This window comes from Gobio gobio, assembly GCF_949357685.1.
Source record: "Gobio gobio genome assembly, chromosome: 14".
NCBI lineage: Eukaryota > Metazoa > Chordata > Actinopteri > Cypriniformes > Gobionidae > Gobio > Gobio gobio.
The window spans coordinates 10670345-10688514 of record NC_137107.1 but is presented as its reverse complement, the minus strand read 5'-3'; the positions used below and the strand labels follow the sequence as shown (position 1 = coordinate 10688514).

Sequence of the window (18170 nt, the reverse complement as noted above, 5' to 3'; positions counted from 1 at the left end):
AAAAGTAGGCAAGGCAGGATTTTCGTTATAAATTAGAGCTTTTCTGCATTTTGGTGAGGGAGTCTATTCCTCTTTTCATCTAAAACTTATGCGGCTGTACTGAATAGTTGCTCCCCAACAACACTTGAGCCTTAAACATCAAGAACTATTAATTAGAAATACAACACAAGTTGTATAAATTAATTAAATGTACAAAAAAGTGCATAATCTTCACAAAAGTAATTTAGTTAAGAGTAATAAGAGACTATTTGATTAACATGAATGGCAAGGAAGGCAGCAGGGTAATTAGCCTGCTTTCACTTTCACACCAAATGCACTGTTTACATTCACTTAAGGTATACTGTGTTTACGAAGATAATCGCAAAGACGGGCATTATGACACATACACCAGATTGCCAAAAGTATTGGGATAACCCTCCAAATAATTGAATTCAGGCTTTCCAATAACTTCCATGGCCACAGGTGTATAAAATCAAGCACTAGGCATGCAGACGCTTCTACAAACATTTGTGAAAGAATGGGTCGCCCTCAGGAGCTCAGTGAACTCAAGCGTGATACCGTGATTGGTTGCCACCTTTGCAATAAGTCCATTTGTGAAATTTCCTCACTACTAAATATTCCACGGTCAACTGCTAGTAGTATTATAACATAGTGAAAGCAATTGGGAACAACAGCAACTCAGCCACTAAGTGGTAGGCCAAGTGAAAACACAGAGCGGGGTCAGCGCATGCTGAGGGCCACAGTGCGCAGAAGTCGCCAACTTTCTGCAGAGTCAATAACTACAGACCTCCAAACTTCGTGTGGCCTTCAGATTAGCTCAAGAACAGTGTGTAGAGCTTCATGGAATGGGTTTCCATGGCCGAGCAGCTCATCCAAGCCTTACATCACCAAGTGCAATGCAAAGTGTGGGATGCAGTGGAGTAAAGCACACCGCCACTGGACTCTAGAGCAGTGGAGACGTGTTCTCTGGAGAAACCAATCACGCTTCTCTGTCTGACAATCCAATGGACAAGTCTGGGTTTGGTGGTTGCCAGGAGAACGGTACTTGCCTGACTGCATTGTGCCAAAAGTAAAGTTTGGTGGAGGAGGGATTATGATGTGGGGTTGTTTTTTAGGGGTTGGGCTTTGCCCCTTAGTTCCAGTGAAAGGAACTCTTAATGCTTCAGCATACCAAGACATTTTGGACAATTTCATGCTCCCAACTTTGTGGGAACAGTTTGGGGACAGCCCCTTCCTGTTCCAACATGACTGCGCACCAGTGCACAAAGCAAGGTCCATAAAGACATGGATGAGCGAGTTTGGTGTGGAGGAACTCGACTGTCCTGCACAGAGTCCTGACCACAGAGTCCTGACCGATAGAACACCTTTGGGATGAATTAGAGCGAAGACTGTGAGCCAGGCCTTCTCGTCCAACATCAGTGTCTGACCTCACAAATGCGCTTCTAGAAGAATGGTAAAAAATTCTCATAAACACACTCCTAAACCTTGCGGAAAGCCTTCCCAGAAGAGCTGAAGCTGTTATAGCTGCAAAGGGTGGGCCAACTCCATATTAAACCCTACAGATTAAGAATGGGATGTCATTAAAATTCATTAGCATGTAAAGGCAGGCATCCCAAAACTTTTGGCAATATAGTGTGTGTGTGTATATTTGACCATCCAAGCCCAGTAAGATAAGCACTCAAGCGATGTATAATGTGCATGTGTTCTAGGTGTGTGCTCATTCAACGTATATGTTGAATGAGCACTCGATAGAGCTGCTTACTGCGTGTGAGCAAATTCAAATCACTTTTTCTTCAATCGCAAGGCTTAAAAGCACATTGTTTCTTGTGACCGTTGACATGACTGCGGCGCTAAAGTCTGACGTCATCAATTTGTCCTCGGTTGGTGAAATCGACTTATTTTAGAGACTCCTGATCGAGTCATAGAATGTGATTATCGGCCGATTGATCAGAGCATCCCTAATATCCACCACCACATAAAAATAAATTAAGAGCAAAGGAGCATTGGGCTACCTTGCTCAACTAGAAGATCAGATTTGATGCGGTTCGTCCTCTGGCACTCTCGGCCGGCCCGTTCAAACTCTCGCTGGCACTCCGTAAGTTTCCTTTCTTTCTCTTTGACAGTCTGCTGGTGGTTCTGATACATGTCCTGCAGCTGATCATCTGAGCCCTGAAACACCTAAAAACAACACAACACAGAGTCAAGGCTCCCCAAGCAATGAACAAACGGTGTTGTGCAAGGCTCTGTCATAGGCCCTTTGTTTTTCTATCCTTAAATGCTTCCCTTTAGGTGATATTTTTAGGAAACAGGGTATTACTTTTCATTGTTATGCAGACAACTCTATATTTCTCCAGACCAGAGGAATTTTTTTATATTGAAGGTTGTCTCTTTTTTATTACAATTTAAGAAGAAATCTTTGGGGAGAGAAATAGGGGAGGAATCAATTGAGACATGAACTCAAATCTTTCACAACCACTGGACCAAAGCATCAACATTAATGTTACTTCAATGGGAATACAGTTGAGAACGAACACATCCCTGGTGGTCTAGAAGAATCTTTAGATAAATGAAGAAAATGTAATGGCTTTTAGTAAGAAAACGTAGCAGATGGACCCCTCTTTTATTTTTAAACAATATAAAACAAATGACAAATATAAGAAACAAATCCCTTGTTCCAACATCTGATTAAAAACAGCAGCAGAAAATAAACCAAAACCATCCATTACTGAACATCCTGTACGTTTTCTGTGCAAAACACTTCCTCTGGTTTAACATGATCATTATCAACAAAGACTGAGAGACTATGACTAATACTGAGAGCAGTGATGACTGATGTTTTATTTCTTATAAACATTGTTTACCTGCTCCATCTTTTCCTCTAGTTCCTGGTTATCGTCCTCCATCTGTTTCTTCCTGCTGTCAAGAGCTTTGATGTCATTATCCAACTTCATTACTTTGCTGAGGCTGCTGTCTATGTCATACAGTCGGTTCTGAAAAGTGTGTTTGGTAAATATACATAACATGACCGCACAAGAGTATGGGCTAAAATTCAAGTGATGTCAGTTACAAGCACATATTTTGAGTATTTTACAACAGCTCTGAGCATGGCTCATCTATCTTCTATTTGTGCATTTTTGGTGTCAGACTAATCAAATAAAAAGAAAAAATGACTGGATTATTTAAAAATACTATGTAAATACATAAATGTAAAAAATACAAAAAACCGTCACTTGTTTGTAAACCGCAATGCTTGAAAACGCATGCAAATGGCAAGTTTTCGCAACTGTACCGCACAGCAATGTCACGTGAGCAGAGTCCAAAATCTTTACCAGCTGACAAATTTCTACCAATTAATCATGTCTAATGGTATATCGCTCACCCCCTACACACCGCTTGTATTTTGCTAACACTTTACAATAAAGGTTGTATTTTGGCGCTTTTCCACTGCAAGATACAGTTCGGTACGGCTCGCTTTGGCGCATTTCCACTGCAAGGTACAGTTCGATACGGCTCGCTTTGGCGCATTTCCACTGCAAGGTACAGTTCGATACGGCTCGCTTTGGTGCGTTTCCACTGCAAGGTACAGTTCGGTATGGCTCGCTTTGGTGCGTTTCCACTGCAAGGTACAGTTCGGTATGGCTCGCTTTGGCGCATTTCCACTGCAAGGTACAGTTCGATACGGCTCGCTTTGGTGCGTTTCCACTGCAAGGTACAGTTCGGTATGGCTCGCTTTGGTGCGTTTCCACTGCAAGGTACAGTTCGGTACAGCTTGTTTTGGCGCATGTCCACTGCAAGGTACAGTTCGGTACGGCTCACTTTGGCGCATTTCCACTGCAGGGTACAGTTCGGTATGGCTCGCTTTGGCGCATTTCCACTGCAGGGTACAGTTCGGTATGGCTCGCTTTGGTGCGTTTCCACTGCAAGGTACAGTTCGGTACGGCTCGCTTTGGCGCATTTCCACTGCAAGGTACAGTTCGGTATGGCTCGCTTTGGTGCGTTTCCACTGCAAGGTACAGTTCGGTATGGCTCGCTTTGGCGCATTTCCACTGCAAGGTACAGTTCGATACGGCTCGCTTTGGTGCGTTTCCACTGCAAGGTACAGTTCGGTATGGCTCGCTTTGGTGCGTTTCCACTGCAAGGTACAGTTCGGTATGGCTCGCTTTGGTGCGTTTCCACTGCAAGGTACAGTTCGGTATGGCTCGCTTTGGTGCGTTTCCACTGCAAGGTACAGTTCGGTACGGCTCACTTTGGCGCATTTCCACTGCAGGGTACAGTTCGGTATGGCTCGCTTTGGCGCATTTCCACTGCAGGGTACAGTTCGGTATGGCTTGCTTTGGTGCGTTTCCACTGCAAGGTACAGTTCGGTATGGCTCGCTTTGGTGCGTTTCCACTGCAAGGTACAGTTCGGTATGGCTCGCTTTGGCGCATTTCCACTGCAAGGTACAGTTCGATACGGCTCGCTTTGGTGCGTTTCCACTGCAAGGTACAGTTCGGTATGGCTCGCTTTGGTGCGTTTCCACTGCAAGGTACAGTTCGGTATGGCTCGCTTTGGCGCATTTCCACTGCAAGGTACAGTTCGGTACAGCTTGTTTTGGCGCATGTCCACTGCAAGGTACAGTTCGGTACGGCTCACTTTGGCGCATTTCCACTGCAGGGTACAGTTCGGTATGGCTCGCTTTGGCGCATTTCCACTGCAGGGTACAGTTCGGTATGGCTCGCTTTGGCGCATTTCCACTGCAGGGTACAGTTCGTTATGGCTCGTTTTGGCGCATTTCCACTGCAAGGTACAGTTTGGTACGGCTCGCTTTGGCGCATTTCTACTGCAAGGTACAGTTCGGTACAGCTTGTTTTGGCGCATGTCCACTGCAAGGTACAGTTCGGTACGGCTCGCTTTGGCGCATTTCCACTGCAAGGTACAGTTCGGTACAGCTTGTTTTGGCGCATTTCCACTGCAAGGTACAGTTCGGTATGGCTCGCTTTGGCGCATTTCCACTGCATGTGACAGTTCGGTATGGCTCGCTTTGGCGCATTTCCACTAAAAGGTACAGTTCGGTACGGCTCGCTTTGGTGCGTTTCCACTGCAAGGTAGAGTTCGGTACAGCTTGTTTTGGTGCGTTTCCACTGCAAGGTAGAGTTCGGTACAGCTTGTTTTGGTGCGTTTCCACTGCAAGGTAGAGTTCGGTACAGCTTGTTTTGGTGCGTTTCCAGTGCAAGGTAGAGTTCGGTACAGCTCGCTTTGGTGCGTTTCCACTGCAAGGTACAGTTCGGTACAGCTTGTTTTGGTGCGTTTCCACTGCAAGGTACAGTTCGGTACGGCTCGCTTTGGCGCGTTTCCACTGCAAGATAGAGTTCAGTACGGCCTGCTTTGGCGCGTTTCCACTGCAAGGTAGAGTTCGGTACGGCTGACTTTGGCGCGTTTCCACTGCAAGATAGAGTTCGGTACGGCTCGCTTTGACACGTTTCCACTGCAAGGTAGAGTTCGGTACGGCTCGTTTTGGCGCATTTCCACTGCAAGGTGGAGTTCGGTACGGCTCGTTTTGGCGCGTTTCCACTGCAAGGTAGAGTACGGTACGGCTCGCTTTGGCGCATTTCCACTGCAAGGTAGAGTTCGGTACGGCTCGTTTTGGGGCATTTCCACTGCAAGGTAGAGTTCGGTATGGCTTGTTTTGGTGCGTTTCCACTGCAAGGTACAGTTCGGTACAGCTTGTTTTGGCGCATTTCCACTGCAAGGTAGAGTTCGGTACGGCTCGTTTTGGCGCATTTCCACTGCAAGGTAGAGTTCGGTACGGCTCGTTTTGGCGCATTTCCACTGCAAGGTAGAGTTCGGTACGGCTCGCTTTGGCGCGTTTCCACTGCAAGGTACAGTTCGGTACAGCTTGTTTTGGTGCGTTTCCACTGCAAGGTAGAGTTCGGTACGGCTCGCTTTGGCGCGTTTCCACTGCAAGGTACAGTTCGGTAGAGCTTGTTTTGGTGCGTTTCCACTGCAAGGTAGAGTTCGGTACAGCTTGTTTTGGTGCGTTTCCACTGCAAGGTAGAGTTCGGTACGGCTCGCTTTGGCGCGTTTCCACTGCAAGGTACAGTTCGGTACAGCTTGTTTTGACGCGTTTCCACTGCAAGGTACAGTTCGGTAGAGCTTGTTTTGGTGCGTTTCCACTGCATGGTAAGGTTCGGTATAGTTCGCTTAAATAGTACCACCTCGGAGTAAATCATGGGCTAATTTTCTTTTTTGGGTGAACTATCCCTTTAATAATGTCGATAAGGTACACAACAGCATTTTTATCTTTAGAGTAAGATGGTGAGTTAGAAATGTTCATCCTTAGTGTGTGTCAACTGCTACGTAAACTAATGTAAATATATACAGTAAGATAACCTTACAAAAACAGTAAAGCTACAGGCATTGTTCATGTTAACTAATGCATTAACTAATGTTAACTAATACAACCTTATTGTAAAGTGTAACCACAAAATGGTAAATATTCATTATACAAAACAATCAATTGCCAAAAATGGAAAACATCTATTCTGAAATACCACAGAAAATACCCCTGGCTTTTAGACTTCTGTATCAGCCTACAAACTGCCGTCACAGATGCATCTGTGCATCTGTGTCTTGGCATCTCACCTCCATAGGGTCAATCTGATTCTCGATGCGTTGGACACTCTCTTTGGAGGAAGACAGCTGAGCCTCTTTAGTGGACAGCAGCTCTCTAATCTCTTGGGCTTTATCTTTGTTCTGTTTTAGGTACTTGAGCTCCATCCTGCAGGTAGTAACAGTCTGGGCCTGCCTCTGCCTCAACGTCTTCAGGGTGTCCAATACCTTAATGTACCTTCAAGCAAAAGGTTGTGGTTATTTTGAGCCATTCATTTGTGATGCCAGCTTAATATGAGTAAATGCACCACAGGACAAGCCAATGTGCAAATCCTTGAACAAAAACCCCTGAATAACTACAAATTTAGGGCCAGATTTACTAAACAGGGCAAATTAGTGTGAGAGCGCAATTCCAAAAAAGCGCAGATGGGAGTTGACAATATGCGCAATCTACTGACAATCTACTCTACATATATATATATATATTTTTTTTAAACCCATATTAATGATTAAAACTTAATTTAAATGCTGTCATGTGGACAATAATTTTCCTAGCTCTTTTGAGATAAAATGGCTTGATGAACCCAAACCAAAAACATCCTTTGCACACCAAAAGCATTATTGCTACAAAGCTGACAAGACTAAAAAATAAGAAAGCATTCAGTGCTGTTGCCCATTAAGCATGTGAAGGAGACCGTCGGGTCAGAGAGGATGTAAAATGAAAAACTAAAATATAATGCAAATTGTACCAAAAGGGTCATATGCAGACCTCAGGGGAAAAAAGAACAACAATAAAACGCACAATATGACCCTTTTAATGACGAAGCTTCTGTGAGAAAGCTGTTGTCCAGATAAAAATACCTTGTGGCTGAGAAAATCTCATCGAACTTCTGCTTGAGGGCTTTCCCTTCACTGAGAGGCCAGTTGGACTCCTCTTGGTGGCAGAAGATGACATGGCTGATAACAGCTTTGGAGACGCCCAGGGATGCGATCATCTCACGGTCTAGTTCAGCACATTTAGAGCTCAGGCTCACTTTCTCCCCATGCCTGACATCAAGAGAGGTCAAGACGTATTAATATCAAACAAACAAACAAGTTATTCACACAGGGACCATAATGCTAACTTTTCAAGGCTCAAGGGGGAGTCTCTTTTTTTTGCAAACCTCATGAATTCCACAATAACTAATTTAAAACAACAGTCTACAACCTCCTCACATAAATCAATCAAATGAAAGAGATTTAAAAAGGTCGACATCTAACAAAATTGAGTCTAGAGCCCTGCATATTAAAACAGTAAATCATATTTTGCATTATTACTATTTTTACTGTAGTTTTGATCAAATAAATGCAGCCTTGGTGAGCATACGAGACTAGTAAGAGACAACTTACTTGATTCTGGTAATGACACCCTCAAGGGTTTTGAACTCAGTTTTCTTGCCCTTCTGTGTACTTTGCATAGACCTCTGGACTGCCACAGCATCGCCATTCACATCTCTGAACTGGAGTCTGATCTGCGCCCGTACATCCGTTTCATGAGCATCCTACAACAGACCAGCATTATCTATAAAACTCTATAAAAACAAAGTGTCATACTCTTGCATGGACATTATGAACCAAGTTTGCAAAAGTTGAATAAGATCAGCAAAAACACCTGCAACTCAGAAGATTTCATTAACAGCTTATATTTGTTTACTTGAATCACTCCCGTCAGGGACCTACTTTGGGATCGTGGACAAAGGTGTTTCCTTTACTTCCTGGTGGAAAGTCTCCTGAAGTGATGTATTTGAGACACTCAATGATGGTCTGGAAATTCATAAAAATAAATAGTCTGTTAAAGGAACACTCCCCTATTTTTGAAAATAGGCTCATTTTCCAGCTCAACAGTTGAGTTTTACCATTTTCGAATCCATTCAGCCGATCTCCGGGTCTGGCAGTAGCACTTTTAGCATAGCTTAGCATAGATCATTGAATCTGATTAGACCGTTAGCATCTCCCTCAAAAAAATGACCAAAGAGTTTTGATATTTTTCCTATTTAAAACTTGACTCTTCTTTAGTGACATCGTGTACTAAGACCGAAGGAAAATGAAAAGTTGTGATTTTCTTGGCCGATATGGCTAGGAACCAGTGTTGCCAACTATTTTCCAAGCAAAGTAGCTAAAGCCTGCTCAAAAAGTCGCTAAATGTTGCTAGATTGTGTGTCAATTAGCATATCCGTGACGTCACCACGTCATCCTTGCGTTCTGCCTGCCCAATGTGCTTTTTCTCCAAATCCGCTCACATACTGTATTTTAAACTAATATAATACAGCCAACTGTCCAGTAAATATGTTCTGATTTCCTATATCTTTTTGTCATACAATAGAACTAGTATGATATAGTGAATTACAAAATTTGTATATGTGTAAAATAATCTGAATTGAGAGATGTCTGAAACTGGATAAACTAAAGCTCTGTGATAGTGAGTAAAATAAGTGATAAACACAAGAGAAGAATGGAAATCATAACGGGTAAAGCTAAATCTATATATAAATAAATATATAAATACTAGGGATGCCACAATTCTCAATATAATATTGAACCGTTCGGTACGGCATTCACGGTTCAATACGCGCTTGTGAATTGCGGTTTTTCGGTTTTTCATTAAATAATAATTTTTGTTTAAAAAAATAACACTGAACAGGTTAGACGCAGAGAGAGGTGTGATGGCAGGGAGAAAACAAGACCTCGCGCTCGCAGGACAGTACTGGCGACATTTGCAAAGTAGCTGATGTCCAAAAAGTCGCTAGAATTGTCGCTAATATTGTCGGACATAATAAACTTGATAAACCGTCAGTAAAGTTTTGTCTTCATTCGGACGGGATATACACTACATTCTGTGTCAAAAACATCTTGGGATAAGGTTTTCACACTGACAGCTGTCATTGTAAGATATAGCAACTCCGTTTGTTTGTCCAAGTTAGCAACAGTAACTAAGGAGGGCGGGGCTTACCGATAGGTCAATTGCGGCTCAACTTACATGGCGCTGCTCATCGCGCATTATAGATCAACTAACACACATTCACTCACACATATTTGAAAATCAGAGTATTAGATAGTTCATGACAAAATTAACAAGTTTGTGAATATTTTGAATAAAAAAGGAAATAACCCCGATACATCTGTCATACAGTGCTATTGCGGATGCTGTGTGTCACGTGAGAAGCATGACATGTTGCCATGGAAACAATAAGGCGATGCGTTCTAAAATATTTAGCCAAAGAATATGTTCATATTTCTGCAAAATAAAGCTGAACCTTGAAGCTAGTTTGTAGCACACCAAAATACAGACTACTGCTGTTATTACTGCAACTGTTATTTAGTGTTAATTTAGGCCTGTTGTAGTTGGGTAAGGTGGCTTTAGTTTTACTGTGAATTTTAGCAAATTTTGTTTTGTATCTATTTATATTTACATATTTAATTATACTTTAAACTTTTAATAAATTGTTCAATTTAAATAATGAAATAAAACAATTCATTAAAAAGCCATTCTTTAATGTCATCCACCATCGTTTTGGCACCGGTATCGTAAAAAACCCAAACGATACCCAACCATAATTGTGTAAAATCTGAATATTCTGAAAGCTGTGATATGGAACATATGTAATATGTTATATCACATATAGTGTTGCCACAGAAACAGCTCAGAGTAGAATTTCTCCTAATTATGGTAATTATGACATGGCGTGATTGGACGGTTGCGGTTTGCTATAGAGACAGAGCACATTTAGGCCACGCCCACCCAGGGAGGGAAAACAATCCCTCTCCATTGACTTTGTATTGCGTTAAAGGGTTAGTTCACCCAAAAATGAAAATTCTGTCATTAATTACTTACCCTCATGTCGTTCGACACCCGTCAGACCTCCGTTCATCTTCGGAACACAAATGAAGATATTTTAGTTGAAATCTGATGTCTCTGAAAGGCCTCCATTGGCACATTGGCTCGCTGAATTATAACGCTTCGAAGCTTCATGATGCCTTGTTTTGAAATCGTCATCACTGTGTAAGTCGTTATTTAGGGTTTTTTTGCGCACAAAAACTATTCTCGCCGATTCATAAAGTTATTGTAGAACCACTGTAGTGAGATGGACTTTGTAACGACGTCTTTAGTACATTTTAAGGGTCTTGAGAGTGAACCGTGCATTGAGCCAATGGAGGCCTTTCAGAGCCATCAGATTTCAACTAAAATATCTTCATTTCTGTTCCGAAGATGAACGGAGGTCTTACGGGTGTCGAACGACATGAGGGTAAGTAAATTTCATTTCATAAATTTCAAAGACAGAATTTTCATTTTTGGGTGAACTAACCCTTTAAGAGTGGTCTCCTTGTCATTTCTGACTTATAACAAAAAACAGAACAATGTCTAAAAGCTGCTATGTGACAGGGTGTACAGCAAACAAGCTAAAAAAAACAACCAGAACTACATTTTTATAAGCTGTCGACCCAAAAAAACGAGCGTTTAAGGAGACAAAAGTGGATGTATGCTGTACACCCTGTCACACATCAGCTTTTAGACATTGTTCTGTTTTTTGTTATAAGTCAGAAATGACAAGGAAACCACTTCACAAAATTCGTGTGACGTGTGTCGCTCTGTCTCTATTGGTGGATCACATGTGAGTGACAGGTTGCCCCGCCCTCACGCCAGTAACCACATCATCAGAGAAGAGATGCTGTTGCAAGAGGGAGGGGGAAGTTATTTTGATAAATTATTTATAATAATTGGCAATTTTGCTTTCATGGTGACTTAACACTCCTGTCAAATTAGTGCGCAGCCGTGTGTAAATCTCTTCTAAATTTACCTGCAATTAAATTATACACACACAGCAATATACAAACCGTCTTTCCAGCTCCATTAGGTCCCACAAGCACCGTGAGAGGGCTGAAGAAGGAGATCACTTGCTTGTCTTTATCCTCAACTCCAAAACTCCTCACTCCCAGAATACTCATCTTCTCAATCTTTGACATTTTGGACCAGTGCTTTGACTTGTAGCCTTGAAATTATATAAACATCAAATTAATTATCAGTGCACAAAATGAAAAATTCACATTTTAAAAAACAGAACTTAAAAATGATATGGTCAATTTCGTCCTGAAAGCCGGTGAAGTTAATAAAATAGTAAAAATTATTACTTGGGCAAAAGGAATATATGTGGTTTTAAAACACGGTCGTTCTAGAGTGCAGCTGGGCTATCAAAAATACAATAAATACATTAACACAGCTATAAAATAGCATGACATTTTATTAGTATAACTCACACAGGATAAACAACGCAGTAAACTCCGCGTAAACTGTACTAGTTTGTTTTGACTGCAGGCAGGCAGGTAGTCGTGTGTTTCCCGCGTCGGCGCAGTGACGTGCTTCCGCATTCAACTCAGCGTCACGAGAATCATCTAGAAACTACATATCCCACAATGCAATTTAATAATGATTTTAAAAAAAATGTTAACGGCGATTATTTTAATTTAATAACGAATACATAAAATACCCTTAATTGTATTTATAATTAAATAATATTGAAAAATAAATTATATTCACATATTTCCCTCGAAGCAATGACTACAAAAATACAATTTCATGCACTTATTTAGATTTTTAAGGACAGCTGAATTATCAAAACGGGAACTTTGTAGTATTATTCATATTATAGCCTACATTAAAGCAGGATTTGTTGAAGTAGTGTGCTGTTTTAAACACTGCCAACGCAAGATTAGATTAGTAGTTATGAATCGCCTCAGAACTAGCCTAGTGGTTTACTAGCAGCACATTCTCAAACCATATCAAATGCTCATGTCACGAGATGCAACTTTCCTGAGGAAACTGTCAGTTCGTTTAACAGATTCAACATGAACACTACCAAAGTTTGGTTGTAGATGTGGCTGAAGAGCATTAAGCATGTGTGTGTGTGAAAGGGTCGAATCGTGTTTGCGTATTCAAGGATTTCAGAGGCTCGCGGTGTTCAGAGACCTGCAAACCTCCACCCACAATCGCTCAAATCTTCCCTCTCATGATGTTTCTTGTCTGTAAGTACTCCAAAGTAGGGTCAATATCATTTCATATTTATTTACTGGCCATGTGAAACAGGTGAGAAGTGCATATTCTGGTGTGTGGAGTCACATTTGACGACCAAACGACAACATGGGAAAATTCATATCGGTTTTGAAGTTATATATTTGTTTAAAATGTAACTGAGAATATTTAGCAGCATATTTTGTTTATATTCACATTCATTCGGCAGGCACATTTTCCCATTTAACGATTATTGTCGTCGTCATTACCAAATCCGTCCACATGGTGGAGGTGTTTTGCTGCTGTTTAATATAAGGATGCTCAGTTTTGACTTTGGTTGCTGCTTTGTAAGTAGATTTATAGAAAACGGAGATCATCAAGTCTCACATAATGTGGAAAAGAAGAGGCTCAAATGAGATTCCAGCTGAAGAGAGTGAGTAGAGTCACGAGGTTGAGGATATGATAAAATCAAGAACCCACAGTGGAAGAATTAAGATTATGTAAATGTTTTTTATGAAGAAGTGTCTTATGCTCACCAATGCTGCATATATTTGCTGGGGGGGAAATTTAACATTGTGAAATATCATTACAATTTAGAATAACTGTTTGTTATTTAATTAATTGTAATTAATTCCTGTGATCAAAGCTGAATTTTCAGCATCATTACTCCAGTTTTCAGTCACATGATCCTTCAGAAATCATTCTAATACACTCTAAAAAATGCTGGGTTAAAAACAACCCAAATTAGGTTGAAAATAGACTAACCCAGCAATTGGGTTGTTTTTAACCCAGTGGTTGGGTTAAATGTTTGCTTAAAACAACCCAATCGCTGGGTTAGTCCATCTTAAACCCAACTTGGGTTGTTTTTAAACCAGCATTTTTTAGAGTGTAGATGATTTAATTGTTATCAATTATTATTGGTTCTCACTTATTAAAACTGGTTATTTTTATTATCAATGTTGGAATTTTTTTTTTTGCTACTTAATATTTTTGTGGAAACAACTTATTTGATTAACAGAGTTCAAAATAATATTATTTATTTGAAATGTAAATATTTCGTAACATTGTAAATGTCTTTACTATCACTTTTAATGTGTCCATGCTGAATAAAATGATTATTATTATTAATATTTATTTATTCATTTATTTTTAATCTTACTTACCTCAAACATTTGAATGGTAGTGTGTCACAGTTTCCACAAAAAAAGTTTTCAACATTGATAATATTCATAAATGTTTCTTGAGCAGCAAATCAGCATATTAGAATGATTTCTGAAGGATCATGTGACACTGAAGACTGGAGTAATGACCCTGAAAATTCAGCTTTGCCATCACAGGAATAAAGAATATATATTTATTTATATATATATATATAATATGATTGATCACATCCAAAATAAGTTATAATATATATAAATATATACCGTATGCAAATATTTCTTAAATATATACATGTATGTATTCAAATATACATAATAATTATACACCATACACACATATATTAATCACAATTAATCGTTTGACAGTAATATATATATGTGTGTGTGTGTGTATATATATATATATATATATATATATATATATATATATATATATATATATATATATATATATATATATATATATATATATATATATATATATATATATATATATATATATATATATATATATATATATATATATATATATATATATATATATATATATAATATAATAATTATACACCATACACACACATATATTAATCACAATTAATCGTTTGACAGAAATATATATATATATATACATACATACATACATGCATACACACACACATATATATATTACTGTCAAACGATTAATTGTGATTAATATATGTGTGTGTATGGTGTATAATTATTATATATATACATACATACATACATACACACATACACACATATATATATATATATATATATATATAAGTTTGCCAAGACCAAATTAATTTTAAAGTAGTTGATAGATAGATAGATAGATAGATAGATAGATAGATAGATAGATAGATAGATAGATAGATAGATAGATAGATAGATAGATAGATAGATAGATAGATAGATAGATAGATAGATAGATAGATAGATATAGCATACACACACACACACACACACACACACATATATATAGGTCTCAAAAAACTGTTCGTACTGTGCTGTTTTTCTCTCTAGCACTGCAGCACATGGGTAAGGGGGATGACACTATACGTGAGGCACTTTACCACCTCAGAGACCTCATGGATTATGCACATCTCTTCACATTTGTAAGTAACATGCTTAATGAACATAAACATGACAGTCTTACTCAGAGTGTGTCTCAATCGGTTCCCTAGCTCCCGAGCTCGTGAATCAGTTTATTGTGTACATGAATTGGGGCACTAAGGACAGTAAAGGACACTGGCTCACTACACATTGGGACACTGATGTGACAACGCCCTCATTGTACAATTATGAACAAAAGCAGAGCTGATATCTTTATATTTTTAATGAAATTTAAAGTAAATTATGATTAACACTTTGATATGTGAAACATTTCTGACGTTCATAAATTATTCAGCTAGAATATGCTCATTACCTGTCTAGTGATGTATGTTTGTGCTGAAATATAATTTAATAATGGTTTGTATTTTAAAAACATCTATCGCGTGTCATTATGTGTAGTGAGTTGGCTCATGTGATTTATGTTTCGCGCTTCAGCACTTTCATTAATGAAAGAGTGACCATCGATGCACTCTGGTTTCACGGTGCATTGTGGGACTTTGTAGGGAGCGAACATTTCAGTGCACTGGAAAGACAGCCTTTAAAATGGCCGACTCCTTGATCAGTGCCCTGACTACTGAACTAGGGAGCAGATTTAGACGCACACTTAAAAAAGATTGTCAGTCGTCCCTTGAAATTTGTGCATTTACATTATACACAAACCTTATTTTCTTAAAGACCCACACTGTAATTTTCTGCTTTTTTTAAAGGACATGAACCCGATATACATGCCGAATGTGCATATTGAAAGCGGAGAGGTGAGTTTCGGCTGAAATATGAAATTTGAAGTGTTTGAGATATCACATACTGTATAGACTATAGAGGGTATGCATTGACGTCACTTTCCCGCCGGATCACGACCCCTCAGCCAGACTGAGAGACAGAAGAGCTGCTGCATGACTGGATTTAATAGAGAAAACTGCAAAAACACGAGTAAATGTATTATCAGTTTAAACTAAAGGTTGTACTTGAAGATCCAAAAGATCCAGTGATCCATGGAGACTGACATGCAGCCAGGAATCGTGTTTTCTGACATTTAGATGAGCCGGATTTCGATGCCGGGGAAATACATAATGCAAATTTGCCTGTGAATTTTTTAAATACAATATAGGTAGGTCTAAATCCGGATGAGCACTTACCTATATTGCCAGAAGTTTTGGGACGCCTGCCTTTTTACATGCACATGCACTTAAATTCTTAAAGCTACACTGTGTAACTTTTTTAGTTTATTCTTAGCTAAAAACACTTAGTTCTTTCAAAAAATATATGTGCTCATTAATGTATATTTACTTCTTTCAAGTAATAAAGTATTCTCATAAGTTTATAATATGTCATTGAAAATTCATACGGGTGAGGGGTTCGAATGCCGGTCGCCATGTTGCCCCTCCATCTTGAAAGTACATTAGCCAAAGAGGGACATACCCGTAAATTCAAGCTTCGCCTTTCGCGTTTTAACACTCGATAGCACCGTGTCGAATGTGGACGAGGTCGAACTGGAAGCCATATTAATCTTGGGCTAAATCGGCCACCGTAGGAGTTAAAACGAAATCGGAACTGAGAGGAACAGAAACTAATATTCACTGGATGGTCATATACAAGTCCACCGCTAGATGGGGAAAAATATCACACAGTGTAGCTTTAATCCGTAGGGTTTAATATGGAGTTGGCCCACCCTTTGCAGCTCTAACAGCCTCAACTCTTCTGGGAAGGCTTTCCTCAAGGTTTAGGAGTGTGTTTATGGGAATTTTTTACCATTCTTCTAGAAGCGCATTTGTGAGGTCAGGCACTGATGTTGGACGAGAAGGCCTGGCTCACAGTCTCCGCTCTAATTCATCCCAAAGGTGTTCTATCGGGTTTAGGTCAGGACTCTGTGCAGGCCAGTCAAGTTCCTCCACACCAAACTCGCTCATCCATGTCTTTATGGACCGACGCTTTGTGCACTGGTGTGCAGTCATGTTAGAACAGGAAGGGGTCATCCCCAAACTGTTACCGCAAAGTTGGGGGCATGAAATTGTCCAAAATATATTGGTATGCTGAAGCATTAAGAGTTCCTTTCACTGGAACTAAGGGGCCAAGCCCAACCCCTAAAAAACAACCCCACACCATAATCCCCCTCCACCAAACTTTACACTTGGCACAATGCAGTCAGACAAGTACCGTTCTCCTGGCAACTGCCAAACCCAGACTTGTCCATCGGATTGCCAGACAGAGAAGCGTGATTGGTCACTCTAGAGAACACGTCTCCACTGCTCTAGAGTCCAGTGATGGTGTGCTTTACCCCACTGCATCCCACACTTTGCACTTGGTGATGTAAGGCTTGGATGAGCTGCTCGGCCATGGAAACCCATTCCATGAAGCTCTAGACACAGTTCTTCAGCTAATCTGAAGGCCACATGAAGTTTGGAGGTCTGTAGCTATTGACTCTGCAGAAAGTTGGCGACTTCTGCGCACTGACCCTCAGCATGCGCTGACCCCGCTCTGTGATTTTACGTGGCTTACCACTTCGTGGCTGAGTTGCTGTTGTTCCCAATTGCTTCCATTTTGTTATAATACCACTAACAGTTGACCGTGGAACAATGTTCCCTCTAAGCTGCGCACTTGTGATGCCTCAGCCGCGCAGAAACAATAAAATGCCGGAAATAATGGATGATGGGCACAGCACGGTAACAAAAAAGACATTTAAAGTTACACGCCCACCACAAGTGTAGTGTGCAAACTCTAAACACCTCAATAACACACGTCAGTTGAAATAGATCTGTGTGTGGTTTGGGTTTCAGGGATGTTTAGATAACTATAAAACAGGTCACATGTTCCCTTGATAATATATAAGTTTAACTACTTCAATTAGTTTTATATTATATTATAGGCTATTATATTGTATTGTAAGTCTAATTAAGAATTTATCTCACAAGGGGATCGTTTAGGGATACTTGCCATTAAAAAGTTTGACAGCACTGTAAAAAAACTAAAATGTGCTTAATTTCGTGACTTCTAAATAATATGTAATTCAAAATTATTTAATATAGCCTATCACTGCGTTATATCAAGGGTTAAATGAAATAGAAATGGCACATTAAAGTTACAGGTCTGGAGATATAAAGCATAAAGAATGTTTTGGATAAGGTGACCAAAATGTCCGCCCAATAGAGAAAAGTTTTGCTCAGCGAGAAAAGAAATTAGAGGGAACATTGCCGTGGAATATTTAGCAGTGAGGAAATTTCACAAATGGAACCAATCACGGTATCATACTTGAATTTACCGA

At 39.9% G+C, this 18170-nt stretch overlaps 1 protein-coding gene across 1 annotated transcript in view; it reads right to left on the bottom strand.

Annotated features, from left to right (window-relative positions):
- Positions 1 to 11988, bottom strand: part of rad50 (RAD50 homolog, double strand break repair protein) — a 56548-nt gene extending 44560 nt beyond the window's left edge. The window contains exons 1-8 of the mRNA XM_079835672.1: positions 11882 to 11988; positions 11462 to 11616; positions 8309 to 8392; positions 7979 to 8130; positions 7451 to 7636; positions 6623 to 6827; positions 2862 to 2990; positions 2013 to 2178 (exon numbers count right to left, since the gene is read on the bottom strand). Of these exons, the coding sequence (XP_079691798.1) occupies positions 2013 to 2178; positions 2862 to 2990; positions 6623 to 6827; positions 7451 to 7636; positions 7979 to 8130; positions 8309 to 8392; positions 11462 to 11590 (1051 nt within the window). The 5' untranslated portion in view covers positions 11591 to 11616; positions 11882 to 11988. The remainder of the gene's footprint in view (positions 1 to 2012; positions 2179 to 2861; positions 2991 to 6622; positions 6828 to 7450; positions 7637 to 7978; positions 8131 to 8308; positions 8393 to 11461; positions 11617 to 11881) is intronic.
- Positions 11989 to 18170: the final 6182 nt, after the last annotated feature.